Source organism: Mustela nivalis (assembly GCF_964662115.1).
Source record: "Mustela nivalis genome assembly, chromosome: 1".
In the NCBI taxonomy this organism is placed as follows: Eukaryota; Metazoa; Chordata; class Mammalia; order Carnivora; family Mustelidae; genus Mustela; species Mustela nivalis.
In genome coordinates, this window is record NC_139020.1 from 182,524,095 (window position 1) to 182,542,156 (window position 18,062).

General features: G+C 46.0%; 1 protein-coding gene across 1 annotated transcript in view; it reads left to right on the plus strand.

Annotated features, from left to right (window-relative positions):
* Positions 1-213: 213 nt before the first annotated feature.
* LRIG1 (leucine rich repeats and immunoglobulin like domains 1) overlaps positions 214-18,062 on the plus strand; it is a 109,106-nt gene continuing 91,257 nt past the window's right edge. Inside the window, exon 1 of the mRNA XM_082726895.1 lies at positions 214-1,120. Coding sequence (XP_082583021.1) covers positions 897-1,120 — 224 coding nt within the window. The 5' untranslated portion in view covers positions 214-896. The remainder of the gene's footprint in view (positions 1,121-18,062) is intronic.

Here is an 18,062-nt window from a genome sequence, read left to right on the forward strand (position 1 = left end):
TGGGAAAAGGGAGTGGGGCGGGGTGGCCGGAGAGGCGGGAGGGCGGGATCACGGAGAGCGCCCCAATGGCTCTCCGGGCCGGTCGCCCTGGTCTCCGGCAGCCAATGAGCAGCAGGCAGGAGGCGTGGCGCGGCGCTGTTGCAAAGCATCCAACGTGGGCCGGCAGGAGGCCGCGGGGCGCGGAGCCCAGGGGGTGTGTGAGGGTGAGCGGCCGGGGGCGGGGCCTCGGGGACCCGCCGGGGCTGGGCGGCCCGGAGGCCAGCGGCGAGCGGCTGATTGTTCCGCCGCGAGGTCGGCGGGGTTCTCGCCGAGCTGAGCAGCGGAGCACAGCCCGGAACTACGCGCGCGCGCTCTGCCTGCGGCGCTGGGACAGTGAGGCGCACGGGGTCCTCCGAGGAGTGCGGGGGTGACCGCGCCGTCCAGCCCCGGGTCTGCTGCTGGGCGCTCCGAGCCAAGAGGAAGATGCATTTGGGCGCACAGTTCAGGCTGCGGGGCTGAGCGCTTTCCTTGCAGCAGCGGCGGCAGCACTGCCCTGGGCGGACGGCGGCGACACTTGGCGTGCGCGGAGGCTCGGGAGCCGGCCAGGAGCGCGGCGGGAGGACAAGGAGCGTCGGCGGAGCAGCTCTTGCCCGGATCCGTGGGCTTCGCAGCGAGTCCAGCCGGGTCGGCCCGGATGGGCGCGGGGCTCGCGGCCCCAGCTGGGCGCTGCGGAGCGGCCCGGGCACCGGGGGCCCGCTGAGCGCCAGAGCCGCGGCAGCGGGGGAAACTTGTGCCGGCGGCCATGCCCCGGCGCGGAGCCTAGTGCCGAGCGGAGTCCCCGCGGACCGGCCCGCCTCTGCGGTCGTCCGGGACCTCGCAGTCCCCGCGCCCGGAGTTCGCCGCGCGCTCCAGACAAGATGGCGCGGCCGGTCCGGGTAGCGTTCGGGGCCCAGCGCCGCTCGCCCTGTCCTCTCCTTTGGCTGCTGCTGCTGCTGCTGCTTCGGCTGGGGCCGGCGACGGCGGCAGCCGACCCTCGACCGCCCTGCGCTGCTGCCTGCACTTGCGCGGGGGACTCGCTGGACTGCGGCGGGCGCGGTTTAGCGGCGCTGCCCCGGGACCTGCCCGCCTGGACGCGGAGCCTGTGAGTGCCGCCCTCCCCCGGAGCCCCGGGCGCTGTCACTGGGAGACGGGGCGGCGGGGGTGCTTACCCGGGATGGGGGTGCGGACTGAGGGGTGTGCGCGTGTGTAAAGTTGTATGGGCTGAGGACTGTGAGCGTGGGTTCGTAGTGGTGAGGTCGTACATGGGGCTCCAGAGGAGAAAAGAGTGTGCCTCGTGGGGTGGTGCGGAGGTGAGTGAGCAAAGGTTTTGGGGGTGTGAGGGTGAGCGGGAGTGGGTCGTGGGGGTGTGAAGGTGAATGGGCCCTGAGGCTTGAGAGGATCGGAGGGTAGTGAGTAGGGAGTGTGGAGGTGAGGGAATGTGAGGGAAGGGTGGAGGCGAGTGTGTTTGTGTGTCTGTGTGTGGGTGGAGAGTGGGAAACATCTGGAAGGGAGAGTGTGAGGAAGTCTGTCTGGGGTCTGCGGGTATGTGTTTCTCTTTTTTCCTCTCCTGTAACCCAACTCTTTGGTGTCTGAGTTCCTTGGCCTTCCAGTGGGTAAGGAAGGAAGGTGACTCTTGGCTCCAGTCTTGCATTTACATTATTTATTACCGAGAGTACGTGTGTAGCAGCCTCCTCATCCCCCAGGACCTTGGTGCCCTGACTTGGCTCTGGCCGGGGTCGAAGACAGCCTTCCATGGAGGACCCCCAGATTTGGGGCTTTGAAAGTTCTTGGATCTGTGACCGCGGAGGCTGTGGTAGTCCCTTTCCATCTGATGGGCACTGGGGAACTGTGTTCCAGACCCTTCCTGTCTATGCCTTAGGGCCCCTGTTGGGCTGGATGATCCCGTGGGCTGGAGCCCACACTTGAGCATTTCTCCTCTGTAAATGTGCAAATTGGTTTTGGAGTGGTGCTACTTCAGGAGAGGGTGCCAGGGACCTGGTTGATTTAAGCTGTTTGTTTCACCTGAAAGAGGCTCTTTTCTGTGCTGTCAGGATTTTGGCCTATCAGGACTTAGTGGGACCCTACTTACAGGAGGTTTGGCCTGGGGGAGGGGGGTGGTTGGGGAGAGGGAAGAAACTGCTTTAGACTTCTATAAACATTGGTAGGATGTAATATCCTTTCTTCTACCTCTAAGAAATCTGGTTCCTGAGTCAAAAATCCTCTCCAGTTATCAGTAATTAGCATCTCTGCAGAACTGTTAGTACCTTCCAGAAAAGACCTAGCTTGAATTGTCTTCTTTTCAGTTCAATGATTGGACATCTTTTCCAGAACATAGGTGGGGGGCAGGAGAATAACCTCAGGCATGACATTCACCATTTAAAAATGAGGAAACTGGTGACACAAGTTTTAACCAACACCTGTGGCTTCATCTAAGAAAATATGGTCTGGGTATCTGGCTGCTGAAAGGGGAAAGAAGAGAAGTTGATTCCTTTCTCATGTGAAGATCAGGTACTTCTGAAAATAGGGCACACATCTGTCACTTGGACCACTGCACGTTGTCTGTTGATCAGGTACTGCAGAGTTTGGAAGCTGGACTTCTGTTGGGGTTAGCTTTTCTCGGCACTTCTCTGCTGCTGCTTTGGGATTCACAGACTTCGTGAAAACCAGTGGTCTGGGCGTTGGTGGGGGGGGTGGGAGCAGTTAACACAGGCAGTGGCTGTTCTGTAGTGGGAGACAGAGCCCAGTATTGCCAGTAGCAAGTGTTTTATTTACTTGGGGGCAGTCTGGGGTATTGTGGTTTTCCCTTTACATATTCCTAAGGTGTTTTTTAAAATAGAAAATCATGTGGGCAGAATGAGAATAACTTCTGAAGTGTTCACCTGTAGGAAGAATGATTATCAGTACCGTATGTCAGTGGTATGGTGGGGGAGGCACTTAGTTCAGAAATGGTGACTTCGCCGAGAGAACAGGGTGTCCCTTTATTTGTTCTTCCCTATGGTCACAAGATCCACTTTTCCTTGGCCTTTAATTTTTGGAGCAAAACTACTGGCCATTTTTTGGGCTTCCTGTTGCCTAGGAGTGACATTTCACATAACATAAATACCTTTAAAATTGCAGTCTTTTCCCTTTTACTCATACATTTGATGACCAATAAATACCAAACTGGGTCTTTTGAGCTTCAGTAGATTTGGTCATACTGATTATGGTGTTAACCGATTAGATTTTGGGATGTGAATGGTGATTTCAGATTAGCATGTGGCAATACCATGTTCACTACAAAATGGGTATCTTTTGAAAAATATTTGTGAAATCATTTTTTCTGATTAAAGAAAAATGAAGTGGGGTGTGTGTGTGTGTATTTTCTAGACCAGATTTCTCCATTTAAGTCATAATAGTTTTATTCTGAGTTTTCCATTGGGATATTTATACTGTTTATATTCCTGGCTGTGATTCAGCAAGACTTTAGGGGAGAAAGTCTCTGTATATAATAAAATAAAATATCTTGTAGTTTCACCAAGTTTACACCCTCCGAGTCCATTGTGTCTAGAAAATGCTTTGAGCCCGTTTATAACCCCATGAACTAGATTTACTGCCACTAGTTCAAACAATTTCAGGCCGTGGGTTTGAGATAGAAGGGGACCTGTGGCTTTATGGAAATTTTTTTTTTTCCTTTGTAAACAGTGCATCTAATTTTGGAGTTGCTCCTAGTCCTAGCATACGGAAAGTAAAACTTTGTAATAGTGAATGTAAATGCAGTTTGAATAGAAAAAAAAAAAGGAATGGCAGTGGTAGAAGGGAAAATACATTCATTCCTGGGGCCTGAGGAGAACTTCTTCAGCACAATAACTTATGGTTGTAGTAGTTGAGCCATAACTGAGTCTGCCATCCCATTACGTAGGTGAGATTGGCATCGTCCAACCAGCACATTCATAAAAGCACCAAGCACTGCCAAGCCTTATTCCAACTTCCCAGAACCTTAGAAGAAGTTGAACTTCTTAGAACTTAGATGTTTGCTTTCTTTGAAATTATTTTTGAGAGCAGGGCTTGAGAAGCTGTTGAAGCAGCATTAAATAGAATTTACCTTAGACGTTTCCCTGTGGCATAAAGTTGAGCACAGTATGTTGCTAGTGTAACTGTCCTGGGGCTGAATGGTAGCTCCTGTGACTGTGATAGAAAGGAAGGAGGGCAGGCCCTGGAAGAACAAATCCGGGTTCTCAGTCATTCTTACTGGGGTGGGGGTGGGGGGTAAGCGGGGAAGGGCGAGAGATGACTAGCTTTTGAAAGCACAGACTTCCACTCAAGGATGCCCAAGTTGGGTTATCCTGAGCCACATTAAGATGAGTGTATTGATTTGGGTCTCTTTGTATTAGGTGCCCTTATGTATTTGCCGTACCAAACCCAGGTGCTTAAATCTAACTAACCTTGTTTTTGGCATGAAGAGTGGTGCTCGAGATCCCATTAGAAATTAAACACCAGCCAGAGGTTGCCATTGTAGTGGTGAAGCAAAGAGGGCCTTTGTCTTTCAAATTTTACAGCTGTGCTGGAAGGGCCAGGTGTGCAGGGTGTTGTGAATTAAGGATTTGGAAAATACTTCCCATCCTGTTTATGCAAATTAGATTTAAAGTGATGATGACCAAATTCTTCCAGAAACTCAGCTGAGATTCTTTCGTGTGTGTGTGTGCATGTGTGTTGTGCGTGTGTGTGCATGTGTGTATGTGTGTGTAAGAAGTTGATTATTGTCAGGATGGCCCCGAGGTCTTCCCTTCTGCCCATTTTCCTCTTTGTGTCCCTATATGACTTACGAAGAACTCAGCAGACCTTGAACATCTCTCGATTTATGAGGACGGACAAAGGGTTATTTGGATTAGGGAACCTTTTTAAACATGGGTTAATGGCAGAAAATTTGAAAGGTACAAGAGCCTTCAGAGTTTTAGGGACATTTAGCTTGGGCTCAGAGTCCTTTTCTTTGCAACAGGCGTTAGAAGCGTGGTTCTCCCTTCCCTTCCAAGACGGAGCACTTGTCAGTTACTCGTTCTCTGATACCTGCTTTGAGTAAGGGAAGAATGGTGAATAAAATTAGTTGCCCGGAGAGAAAGACACACTATTTGAGTCCTTCTGATATGAAATTATAGCTATCAAATCCAAGTTTTTGAATATTGTGAAATTAGGAAGTATATGGAGTCTCCTAAGTTCTCTCTTGCCTTTAGGATGTGTCGGAACTGTTCGTGCCCCCTTTCCCAGGGATTATTTAAAAAAGAAAATACCTCTTTCCATAATTACATTGGTCAGTAGATTTCACAGACTTTGGACTTTGGAATGTATTGTCCGGAATAATTTATCATCTCCAAAAATACGAAGATGATTCAATGTAGTGTATTAAGAGCTGATTGCCACTGGATGTCCGGACGTCCCGGCACTCTCCCTCTGCTCCTCTGGCTGAAGGTTTCTCTCCCTGCGGTGCTCATGTCTTTGCCTGGGTTCCCTACGCAGCCTGCTCTGCGCAAGTTGGGATGGCCTCTGGCTGACCTTTCTCTCCCTCAGACACTGGGCTCACAATAAAAGGGCCTCTCCCCCATTCGCAGAAGTGTCTCCTTGGTGCAAAGGGCTGTTCAGCATCCTCTCTTTCAGGGTGGACAGGAATGCGAGAGAGCCACTAGGGTTTTGTGTCACTTAACAATGCACCTGGCCCAGTTCTGTGCACCTGCTGAAACCCTGAAGGCCTGTTAGCCAGGGAAAGGGAGGTAGTTTAACATAGCCAATGATTATTTTAAAGATGACATCCACAGGAGAGAGAAGTCTGGAAAAGGGATTCATTGAATTCATAGTCTCTGTAAGTAATAATGGATGTTGGTTGTACCGTGGTCTTTTCTTCTTTTTTCGCCATTTGTTTAAAACTCAAAGGGATTCTTCTGATTTACCCCATAGGTTGAAGGACTTTAAGTTTCCCCGAGCAAGCCTAATTTTCAGCTCCTTTTGAAAGAGCTTGGTGACATTTACTCACTGGGGACCTTCCCCCTCCTCAGCAACTGCAATTTGAAACCCTGGGGGTCTTTTAAAAGCCAACGGGACTCCGGGCTGTGTTAATATTCAGAGCTGTTTACAATGGATGCAGTTTCAAAGGCTGGAGGCATTGTCTTGAGACCGGAGGAAGGAGAGGAGGAGGAAAAATTCCCAGGCAGAGAGGGGGAAATATCTAAAAATCCCCAATGTTCTTTGGCCTGTGGGAAATTCAGGGACTGTTAGTGGTGTTTTTCTATGATTAAGCATGACCTTGAGCCTATGCGGTCCCTTCCATCTGCCTCATGGCTGCAGTTCATGTTGTGTGTCAGTTACGTGATTGTCTAAGGCTTTTGTAGTAAGTTAAAGTCTGAGAATCGGTAAGAAGCTCAGATCTGTTCATATCGCCCCGTGCGAAGAAGTAGGGCTTTGAAGACCAGAGGTTAACATTTTCACAGTAGTTTACTGTCTTGGAACCTGCACTTATTTTTTATGGAACTGTAGAGTTGAGTAGTACAGACTCACCAGTTCCACCGGCCAATTCCATTGAGAAAGTTTCAACTGAAAAACTTCATACATGACCATTATTGGCATGAGGCAAAAGGAGTAGATCAATCAAGATTGTCAAAAAAATGAAAGTTGTGGTTTGTCTGTGGTCTAATTGGAAGTTGCCAATTTGTATCCTTATTTTTGTTTTTGGAGGGGGTATGCTTATGAACTTTTTGTATCAAAAGGCTTTTTGCTTTATGTTTCTTTATCATTACATTTTATATAATCTGATACTTTATATGTGGCTTCTGAATAGATTTTGCATATTTACAAAAGTCACTCGATTTCTTAAAAAGCTGTTCCCTCCCTCTTGCTGGGTTTCATGGTCTTTGTGTCCTCTGTTCTGTTGTTGTCTTTGTCCTCAAAATGAGCGTCCCCTGTCCTGGGTATTGGCTTGGGTTATTGATGGGGAGAAGCGTGGTTGAGGGGGAAGCTTTCTTCACTGCTCCTGTTACGCATGGGGATGCCCTCCTCCGCAGTGATCACACCCAGCACACACCCTTCACCAGGAAATAGTGATGAAGACGATGAAGGTGATTTCTAGCGGTCATCCCTGGCTCCAGCACCCCACAGCTCCCATGTGCTGTGGGGCGAACCTCCATCTTTCCTCTCTAAAAAGGGGAATCATAATATTCTGTGCGGCAGCGGCTGAGAGCACAGAGTTAGATACACGTGTGTTTGGCCCACTTGCTCCCCGTGAGTCTGTCTGCTCGCTGATGGTTCCGAAGCCCAGGTCGGAGGTGAATGAAAGCCCCAGTAACTCAAAATTTTGCATCTTGTCATGGCCAGTCCCTTCACATTAGATTTCCTGGTGACAAGGGCTCCTTCGGAAGAGCTGACTTCTCTGAAAGGAAGGCCTGTTTTGAAATGCGCAGGTGGCAGGGCTCACGTCCCACACAGCCTTCTCTCCTGAAGGTTTTGGCCATCACGTATGAAGTCAAACAAGTAGCACTTCATGTGCCCTTGGGAATCTCAGACCAACTTGGTGGGCAGGCTGGGAAGCCGTGAACAGTTGCAGCAAATTATACAAATTATACAATTAGCAAAAATTATTGAGGTGGTTTATAAACATATTCCAGTTGTGCAAATACTTCTGTCTATTTAGAATTGTCCTTTGGGAGGGGGGTGTGGGAAGGAGGCTGAGAAGTGAGAGGCCCTTAAACTAATAATTTTATCCTATTATTTCCCTGGTTTCATTGAAATTGAACCCCACTGAGATGCAAGTCGTGCCTCTTGGTCAATAGCTCGGAAAAATGCAGGTGCGCTCTTCCAGACAAGGGTTAGGTTACAGACAGCTGAGGCCCTCTGAATGCTGCGCTGTACCCATTTCTTTCTGGAAATATTTGAGGGTGGAGGAGGGGTGGGGCAAGTTGATTGTTGGGCTGGATACGGAGAGCTGGAGAGCAGTGACATTTGTCATTTGTTTTGGTTTATTTGCAGTTGAATTGTGTGGGACGCGGGTGGTGAGCACGGGGTCATCGGAGGCGTCTGGCAGGGATGCCACCTGAAAAGCCATTTGCTCTCGTTCCTTCTGCACCTGGACCAGCATCCCTGCCCCAGTGAATGGCCATGATTCACAGGCTTGCCCACAGGAACGGCCACGATTGTTGGCGTCTTTATTACTATTTAATCTGGCATAACCGGTAAAGCCCATTGTGTGAACAACTGATCCGTTCATCTCTGCAGGTCCTAATACACCTTGGTTTCCTTGTGAACCAGGATGCAGGCTCCAATCACTGCTTGTTCGGTTTGTCTTGGCAGAAGGTGGCCTTCAGAGAATTTAAGGAAAGCATGGCCTGTCTCTTTGAAGCACTTTGCATTGATTATTCTTTAAACTTCTGGGGTGCGACGGTCTCTAATCTTCTAAGATCTCTAGGGTTTTCTTTCTTTCTTTTTTTTCCTCAAGGTGTCATTATTAGGAAGGCAGTGAATGAAATGAGTATGGGTCTGTCCAACAAGCAGAATTATCTAGTTGTTGAGAAACAGGGTGGAAATAATGAAAGATTTTTTTAAAGATGATTAAAAAATCACATCATCATCTTCTAAGACCCCTTTAACGCAGCATTTAGCAAGTGGCCCCCCCCACCCCCAATTCTTGTCCTTTGCTTCTTCCACCAGTGTATAATCTGTCATTCAAATCCTTTGTCACTTATTTTAGAGCGTATGTTGCCCTGATAAATTCCCTCTCTCTCTGGATTACCTACTTGATGATACCTGTTACATACATACAGTGAGAAGGAAAGAGCACTTCTGAACTGGGGGTCAGATAACCCTGTTTTCGTTCCAGACCTTCTAGTTGCAGGGCTCTCTGTTTGAAAGCGTTTGTGTCTCAGGCATTGGCACTTTGGGCTGAACAGAGAGAACGTGGCAGGACTGGGCTCTGCCTGCTGGGGGAAGGTTACTAGCTGACCAAGGAATACACTGTTGCACATACAATTTCTTTCTCTTGTGAGGAGATCTGAAGAATCTGATTTTTTAAAAATCTGAATGTGCAGCCAGTTGCTTTAAAAACAACAGCAAACATGTCTGTTGGCTTAGGGTGTTTTTTCTTTCCTCTTTATTAAGGAGATAGCAGACCTCTCTACAAGTGTGTGGGATCGGTAGTGAGCTCTCTGTCCCGTCCACCAGCTTGTCCAGTCAACCCACGGCTCCCGGGTTATCGATGCCCTAACACACTTCTCCCCTTTCATGATCCATGTGTGAACATATCGGGTACTTTTCTTGTTATGAACAGCTTTATCCAGATGTAATTCACATACTATACAGTTCACTAAGGGTGGTTTTAAGAAATGTGAATTTGAACAACTTTTGAAAAAAAAGTCACCATGTAAGTGTGTTTTCCCAAAAGGAATTTTGGTTAAGCTGTATATTTGCAGAATGTTTATTGAGCACATACCGTGTGTGTTCTGAATTTATATGTTCTTAGAATAGGTCTTCCCTCCACCATTCTTATGGGAGGTGCTTCGAAAGTTCTTTGGTCCTACAGTCCTTTTGCAAAAGTGTGCAGTTCTGAATAACTATCCCCTCTCCCTTGTTGCTCTGCATCCGGATGTTTCTATGATGCTATTAATTGCTGATTAGAAGCCATTAGTGAACAAACATAAATTGGGTCATTTAAAAAGTGGTATTTCAGATATTGTTGGCTAATAGAGGGGTAGTTTGCTGCTGGGTGTAGTCAGGGCTTGAGTCTGAACTGAGTTAACTGTTGTTTACTTTGCAAGGCCTGACCCTCCAGCTGTGGCTCCTTGAGACAGCTTTAAATAGAGTGAAAGGCACCCTGTAAGAAAATCCTCCAAAAGCAAAGAACTAGGTTCCTGGAACCCTCTGTGCTTGATTTAAACTTCACAGTCTTGAAAATGCTTTTCTTCAAGTAGCTGCAGAATGGTTTTGTTTTGTTTTGTTTTGTTTTGTTTCATGTAGAAGTCCATGGTTTAGTTCCTCCGCAGTCTGCACTGGTGGTCTTCTTGGGGAGAGACCCTTGGCGATTTTACACGGACTGCCACTTCATTAGGAATCTGAATGGGAGTTCCGCTGGTGCCCAAGTTCCCTTCGCTCATCCTGGTTTGTGGAACGATTTCCATATTCTGTTTGTGAAAATCGAATTCCATTTCAATTATGGGGTGTTCAGTGGTTTGAAAAGCTGCCCACAGCGGTCAGGTGAAACTCATGGACATAGTAAGCTTAAGTAAATGTATATATTTGATTAGATACCATCTTACATGGATTCTACCTTTGGAAAAGTGGAAGGCCATGCTGGAGGGTTTAAGGAAAGTATATGGGGAGAAAAACGTAGAATCAAGAAATTTTGGCTGTGAATTTAATTTCTGTTCTGCAAATTGGGAGAACTCTGAGTCTTCATCCGATTTCAGCAGCGTGGTATCCTGGTCCGTCCCCGTGTCTCTTGCCTACATTGTAGTTTGCATTTTACTTTTTATTATTATTATTATTTTATTTATTTACTTATTTTTGGTCAGTGATTTCCTCCCTCCACCTGGGCTGGTCTGAGTTTCTGGCACACAGGCTCCCAGCGCTTGCCAAACTTATAAACAGCCAGAAGAGCTTGCTTCCAGGAAGCTGGTTGATACAGTGAGGCGATGGATGCATGCGGAAGCTGCTGCTTGCAGGGGCCGGGGTTTCCTTCCGTCTCCCGAGGAGAGGAGATCCAGAGAGCACACTGAAGTGTTGTGGGGCTGGTCGGGCCTGCCTCGTCCCGGATTCCTCTGAATGTTTTCTCAGATTCGGTGTCTGGGTAGGACTCTTGGCCATGGGTGATTTGACCTCATCGAGGGCTGTGCTCTGCCCAAGAGAAAAATCAAGAACTCTTCTTTGGAGATTTTTGAGTTCTTTTCACAAGTTCATTTGAAACAGTGCTTAGAAATGATTAAATTATATTGAATTCCAGACTGTCCTAAAATAAAGACTGGCTGACCTCAAGTGTTGTTTGTCGGGGTGGGGGGGGGGTCTAGGGAAATTTATTATATCGTAAATCTTGGCATTCAGTATGTCTTTCTGGACAGAAAGGAGGCTGCATTTTCGTGAAGCTCCGTAAAGAGGTTCATGACCAAAGAGGGATAAAAACTAGTGAACGAAAAGGAAAAATTAATTTTCTTAAAGCTCTGAAGGCAGACATGTGGTAGAATGAAAAAATAGCCCATGGCTGGCTATCAGGAGACCTTGGGGTTTTGTCCCAGCTCTGCCCCGGGATCGGCAGGGTGACCTTGGGCTAATGAATTAATTTCCTTTCTGGAGAAGGATGTATGACTTCTAAGACTCTTTATTTTCAGGTTTATGATTTTATCCTAATTGAAGCAAAGAGGGAATAAGGTTACTATTTCTTGGATAGTAGAAATTAGAAAACTGAGCTGGGTGTCTAGGATACTTCTTTAAGAGTGATCTTTGCATGTTTGGCAGTTCTGAGGGGGTCCTCAGATGGACACCCTGGGCAACAAAGGGAAATCGGTTGTGCATGGGGACTTGTAGGTGTTATTGAAGCAGAGCGAATATTCCATGGTATTTCTTTCTTTGACCTTTGCCTCTTTTTTTTTTTTTTTTTTTTTTTTTTTTTTTTTGCCTTTGGAAAACTCAAAGAAAACTTTGGAAGCTAGAGTAGACATACTTTAGATCTTTAATTTAACTTTTTAAAGAGATTTAGGTCAAAAAAGCAAATGAATTAACGGCATGTTTTCCCAAAGAGTTGCTTATCTCTGCTTTTCTTGGGGCCACTGCGGGCAGCTTGTCTTTCGAGCAGGCTGTCGGTGTGTACTTGAGATGAGTGACCTTGTGAGTGATGCTGGTCAACTGACTTAGGTTTCTGGAGGGGCCATCTGTGATGGATCTCAGTAGTACCTTCCAGAGAAGGGCGGCTACACATCACCTGGTCTTGTCCTTTCTGAGCTGGTTCTCCAGGGTGCGAACATGGTGGATATCAGAGGAGCTTTAACCCTTTTACCAGGAGATGTTCTGTGTGTATCTTTTAAGGTAGAAACTCAACAACCTGATATGTACAGTCCAGTGGTGTGGTTTCTCTACTTTCAAAGTCTGCCTCTTGCCTTTTTTTTTTTTTTTTTTTTTAAGATTTTGTTTGTTTATTTGACAGACAGAGCTCACAGGTAGGCAGAGAAGCAGACAGAGAGAGAGAGAGAGAGAGGAGGAAGCAGGCTCCCCGCTGAGCAGAGAGCCCAAGGCGGGGCTCAATCCCGGGACCCTGAGATCATGACCTGAGCCTAAGGCAGAGGCTTTAACCCACTGAGCCACCTATCTTGCTCTTTTTTTGGTCAGGTTAATACCAAAGCTACCCATCTGCCTGTTTTTTTTTTTTATTAGTTTGCTCTTGGTCAGACGCTGTTCTTAAAAAATTGTGATCCTGTCATCACCAGGCCCTCAAAGTCTTTATTTATCATGCAAAATCTATACAGTTCTATTTTCTGTGTTCCCGGTATCTCCCTTTCTTCCCCATGGAGTCTGTTAGTGCCTTCAGTGACAATTCTTGGATTTTTCTCTTCTTTCCACTCATTCTTTGTCATGGAAATTGTCATAAGGTGGAATCTTTGGATTTTTTTTTTTTTTTCTCTAGAACAAATGCTTGGAATTTGGAACCCTGTTTGGGGATACAGCTAAAAGGCAGTGAATTTGGAGGCACAATTAGTGGTTTGGAACTTGTTGACAGGAAGTTTAACAGGAATTAGGGACTACTTTAGGACTAAAGGAAATAGTCCAAAGAACTAGAATTTTTTTTTTTTTAAAGCATTCCCCCTTTAAGACCTAAAGATGGCTTTTATTTCATGTGCTTTCCGAGATCAAAATAGACCAAACACTCTTTCCATCCTTCTGTGAGCCTCTCTTGTCCATGTCAGACATTCTCTCTGTTTTTCACTTGACTTTGTTCACTCCTTATTTTTATCTAGTCCCTCTCAGGCTTATTCCTCCACTTTGATTGGAAAGCAGAAGGGGTTGTTGGATTCACGTACCTAGGAGTCTCCTGGCCATTGCATATTTTTTGCCCTGTGACTTTTCCTTCTTGGGGCTAGGGACGTCTTTTCTGGGCAGAAAGGATCCCATGTTTCCATTGTTTCTCAGAGGGTTCCTGAGGTTTACCCCCTAAAGTGTGATTACTGCTAATCGACCTGTGTGGAGGACTTAACAGAGGTGTTTTGGGAATTTAGATATAAAGAGTAAAAGGCCATTTTCTTGGTGCTGCGGCTCTGTTTTCCCATCTGGCATTCGTGCTGAGTAAAGGGGTAGATTCAGAGGTGAGTGCTCCTTGCGGTATGGATCTAGAGTGAGAAGTCATACCTTGTGGTTTGTCTGATTTTCTATGTCAGGGCGAACGTTTGAAGAGACCCTCTGACCTAAAACAAAAGTTATGGATGGTCCTCCCTTCGTTTCCCTTTTCTCCTTATTTTCTCCTTTCTGACTGAGAACCACTTCAAAGAATCAGATGTGTTGGTGCCAGACGCCATGCAGTTATTGTTAAAAGAATTTGGAAATATAATTGAAAACAAACTTTGTTGAGCAGAGCAGATCCAGGCGAGTTCTTATTTTGAGGGAGAAGGGAATTCCAAGTTTTTCCTCTATTTGGAGCCGATGTCTCCGAACACTTGTTCTGCAAGATGAATCATCTGTGAATTCTACATCTGGGAGTTATATATTGGGAAATGGCATTCTTTTTAAATGCAGAAGAAACACAAAAGCTTAAAGTTACAGTGTAGTTGGAAAAACCTAGTCAGAGTTTTTAAAAAAACAAGCATTGAGGTGAAATTGGCAGCATCATTGGACATTGGGATTATGATACTTAAAATAGACTTGCCCATATATGGAAAGCAGCCTGACAGCCACACTTATTTATGGGGACCCCTCCCCTTTGTTTCAAGACACATGACCTTTTAAAGTTTTTTGTAAACATCAACTCATAAGAGTCACTAATTAAGGCAAATGTGACATGGGTCTGAACTTAAACTTAAGCATTTGTCTTGAACACTTCAGATAAGTTCAAGCCATGTTCACCAGTGAAGAGCCCAGAACGGTGCAGGGTTTTGGGGGCTGCTAGAAAAGATAACACTGTGTCCTTATTCTCCACAGAGCCCCCCCCCCCCCATTCCACACATGAGGCAATGGAGATAAAGCAGCCATATTGGTAGGTGACACAATGGTCACAGTGGTGTCTCTGGTGTCATGGCTGCCTGCGTGATCTTGGGCAGTTGACTCAGCTTCCTCTTACCTCAGTCGAGGGTAATCAGGAGGTAAACCTCACTACTTGTTATGAGGACAAAATGGAAATAATCTGTAATTTTTAGAGGAGGGCCTAACACACAGCAGAAGCTTGAGGAAAGTTAGCTACTCTTGCTATAACTCAGGCAGTGAGAGCAGTTTACATTTTTGCACTCGGAATCCTGTCCTTTAATGTAATTATCATCTTACCTCCATGAAGTGTAATACCTCTGCATTATCCACGAGACCCAGAGCGGCTGGCTGACTTGCCCGGGGTCTCGCCATTGCCACAGTTAGGGCTCAGACTTGACCCTCCATGCTGGTATGGAGAATGACCATAGTGAAAACTAGTACCATTTGTTTTCTTGTGTTTCTCTTGCTTCCTTTTCAAGTCTGTGTGTTCCTTGAGGCCCAGGATTGGTCCTTCAACTCTTGGGGGCCTAACGCACCGAGCACAGTTCCTGCTGAGCCTCCTGTGTTCCATAAATGGTGTCTCGAATGTGATCTTGAAGAGCGTGCGTCTTCATTGGTAGACTCGTGTGTCAGAATCCATTTTTGGTGTGCTCCTTTGGTGAAGGGGGTGGTAGCAGGCACATATGTCTCACCATCTGTTGTTTATTGTTTCTCTTAGGTTGTGGTTTGTGTTCCCATTCCATGTTTCTTTGGTTTCTGGAGCAACTGCGAATATTATATGCTCGGGGATCAAAAAAGTAAACTATTTATAAACAGTAAAGTATCCTCGGGTTTGGAAAGTGTTTTTCTCAAATGCGTGTATATTTCGTGGCTTTACCATAATCTCACTGATGGATCATTAGACAATTTGTAGACTGAGGCACATTTAAAAGATGGACGAGTCATAGACTGGCCTTGTGTAGCTAGCTTACAAACAGCCTTGGTGATAAGGCCCTGGTGTTAACGGTGACCTGAGTGGTGTATTTTTAACTCAAGAACATATAAACAGTTTAGCCTGCCGATGGAGTTTATATTCTGCCTGAAATCCTTGGCATGCCTTGAGTTCTGCAGCCCCGGGAAATATATGTGGTCCTTGGAGACTGCGATGGTCACCAGTGACCCACTGGCCCCCACTCTTCATGTTAAAAACAACAACAACAACAACAACAAAAACCAGCAGGAGCAGATGGAAGGAAGAAAGGAAGAATACCTCAGTGGTTTTGTAGGATATATTTTATATTCAACTCTTCTTCTGTTCTATTTGTTTGTGGAATGCAGACTTTAGGGGACATGGGAAGATTTTCCTTCTCTGTTTTGCTCCCCCGCCAGCCACAGGTCAATGCAGAGTCACACACTGGAATATGGAATTCCCACTGCCTAAAGCTCTGGCTCTCCACCCACCTCTCCAGCATTAATTGTTTCTTCCTACGGGTCCTGGCCACCAGGTGGGACTTTCTCCACGCCCTTGGAATGCCGCCTGTGTCCCATGCCTCACATCCTCTTCCCTCAGCCTGGAGAAATGTGCTTCCCTCCTTGCATTGCCAACTCCTCCTCATCCTACCTTAACTGTCTCTTCTCTTGGAAACCCTTTCTGACCTTCCCGCTGGGTTAGAATTCTGCCTTGAGAACTCTTTAGTGCTTTATAGAGAAGCGTTGAGTTGACTGCCCTCTAACTCCCCACTCATCTGTAAGCTCCTCACAGCAGGGGCTGGTTTTGTGTCTGACCCACCATTGTATTTCTAGAATCTGGCCCACCTTGTATGTTGAATACAGATATTGATGTAGACAGAGCCCCTGGTGTTCATTCTATTCTGGTGTTCCTTCTATGTGGTCCTATAAATCCTATAGAGATATGTTTTCCAAGCACTTAGGATAATTTAATCCTCCCAGAGGCTCACCTGTCTGTACATTTTCTAAATATACCTTGTCTGTTTGATAGTATCCTCTATTCCCCACCAAATATTAGTGTTGAGAGACTTGGAAGAATGGAAAGTCGAAGTTAAAAGATAGGCAACTTCTGAATCCCAGTAAGGGTCAACTGTTTTTTGCCCCTCTATTGGGGGAAGGTGACTTTTAAATCCCAAATCCAAGTGTTGTTACCGAAACTCCTGTTCAGTTTGGGCACCGCATGTGGCCTCTCTCCCACATGGGGTCCCCGGGCCTTGCTTCCCTTCTGGATTTCTGGTGGCCATCCTTAGCAGGTGGGCCAACCCTGGCTGCTGTCCTCCATGTTTTGTTTGGCGAGGGAACCCACAGGCATTTCCCAACTGTCAACGTGGTCTCTCCTCTGCTCTTTTGCTAGAGCTGATGTTTAGAGTCTATTTTCTGAGAATTGACACTGAGGATAGGGTTGTTTCTTACCTAGACTGAGGCTGTCTAGACACCCTTCCCCTTGTGGTTATTTTGCTTAGTTTATGCTGAGCCCCGGCCAGGCAGCTGGTCTGGTTGCTTGGCTCTTCTTGACTTTCCAAAGACCTCTACTTTGACAAAAAGGATGGTCAGGCCAAGGTCGTTTTTCTCCCTCTTTGCTGGCAGAGGAAACGGCTGCTCTCCTTGACGGGAGTGAGTTGTGAGAACACGAAGGGCAGGTTACCATGCCCTTAGTGGTTCAATCCAAACTAGCAGCTTGGGTTTACAGAAGACTTGGGGGCAGATAGAGTTCTAAATCTGGCACCTTACTGCATGGACCTCCTGGAGATGCTAACAAGAGGTAGTGGGGAAAGCTGTGTTTGGCACAGTGAGCTCTGCCTCCAATGTTTGTCTAATGGTATCGAGATCTTGTAGGAAGGCCCTTGTATACCCAGTAAGCTGTGGTAGTCAAGGGCCATGGTTTCATGTTAACAGGGTTTTCTACTATTGACCTATAGTCTGGTTACCATGCTTTTATTTTAATTACTTTATATTTTCTGGTGACACGTGGTAGACAGGTTCATTGAATAAAGAGGAAACTACAATAGAAAAAAATAATTGGAGGGAGACAAACCATAAGAGACTTTTCATCTCAGGAAACACACTGAGGGTTGCTGGGGGGCCGGTGGGGGAAGGGATAGGGTGGCTAGTCGTGGACACTAGGGAGGGTATGTGCTATGGTGAGTGCTGTGAATTATGTAAAACTGATGATTCACAGACCTGTACCCCTGGGCCAAATAATACATTATATGTTAATAAATTTAAAAGAAATAATTGATTTTATTATCGAATGATAAACATGATCACTCTGGTACATGAATATGTCTGTGGTTGAATCTGTTTTTGAGTTCAATTTTTTAATGCAAAATTAAGGTTTCTATACATTTGTAATTCTGCTTTTTGATTTTTAAAGATTCAGTGTAACAAATATTTTCTCTAATATTAAACATTTTTTTAAGAATACAGTTTAATGGAGCTCCTGGGTGGTTCAGTGGGGTAAGCCTCTGCCTTCAGCTCAGGTCATGATCTCGGGGTCCTGGGATTGAGCCCCACATCAGGCTCTCTGCTCAGCAGGGAGCCTGCTTCCCCCTCTCTCTTTGCCTGTCTCTGTCTACTTGTGATCTCTGTCAAATAAATAAATAAAATCCTTTAAAAAAAATACAGTTGGAAGTCATAGTTCAGCTTTCCCTGATATTAGACATCTAAGTTTTTTCCTAAACTGAGGTAAACATCCATATACACATATGCTTATATGTTTCATATTTCCTTAGATTGAGTTACTAAATTCATATTGCTCTGGATATACAACTTCTTAAAATTTTTGGTACTGTCACCAATTTACATATGAAGTTGTGCCCATTTCCCCCACACCCTCACGAACATTAGATGCTGCTTTATTTTTCCTGTATCTGTACACCAGTTTAATACAG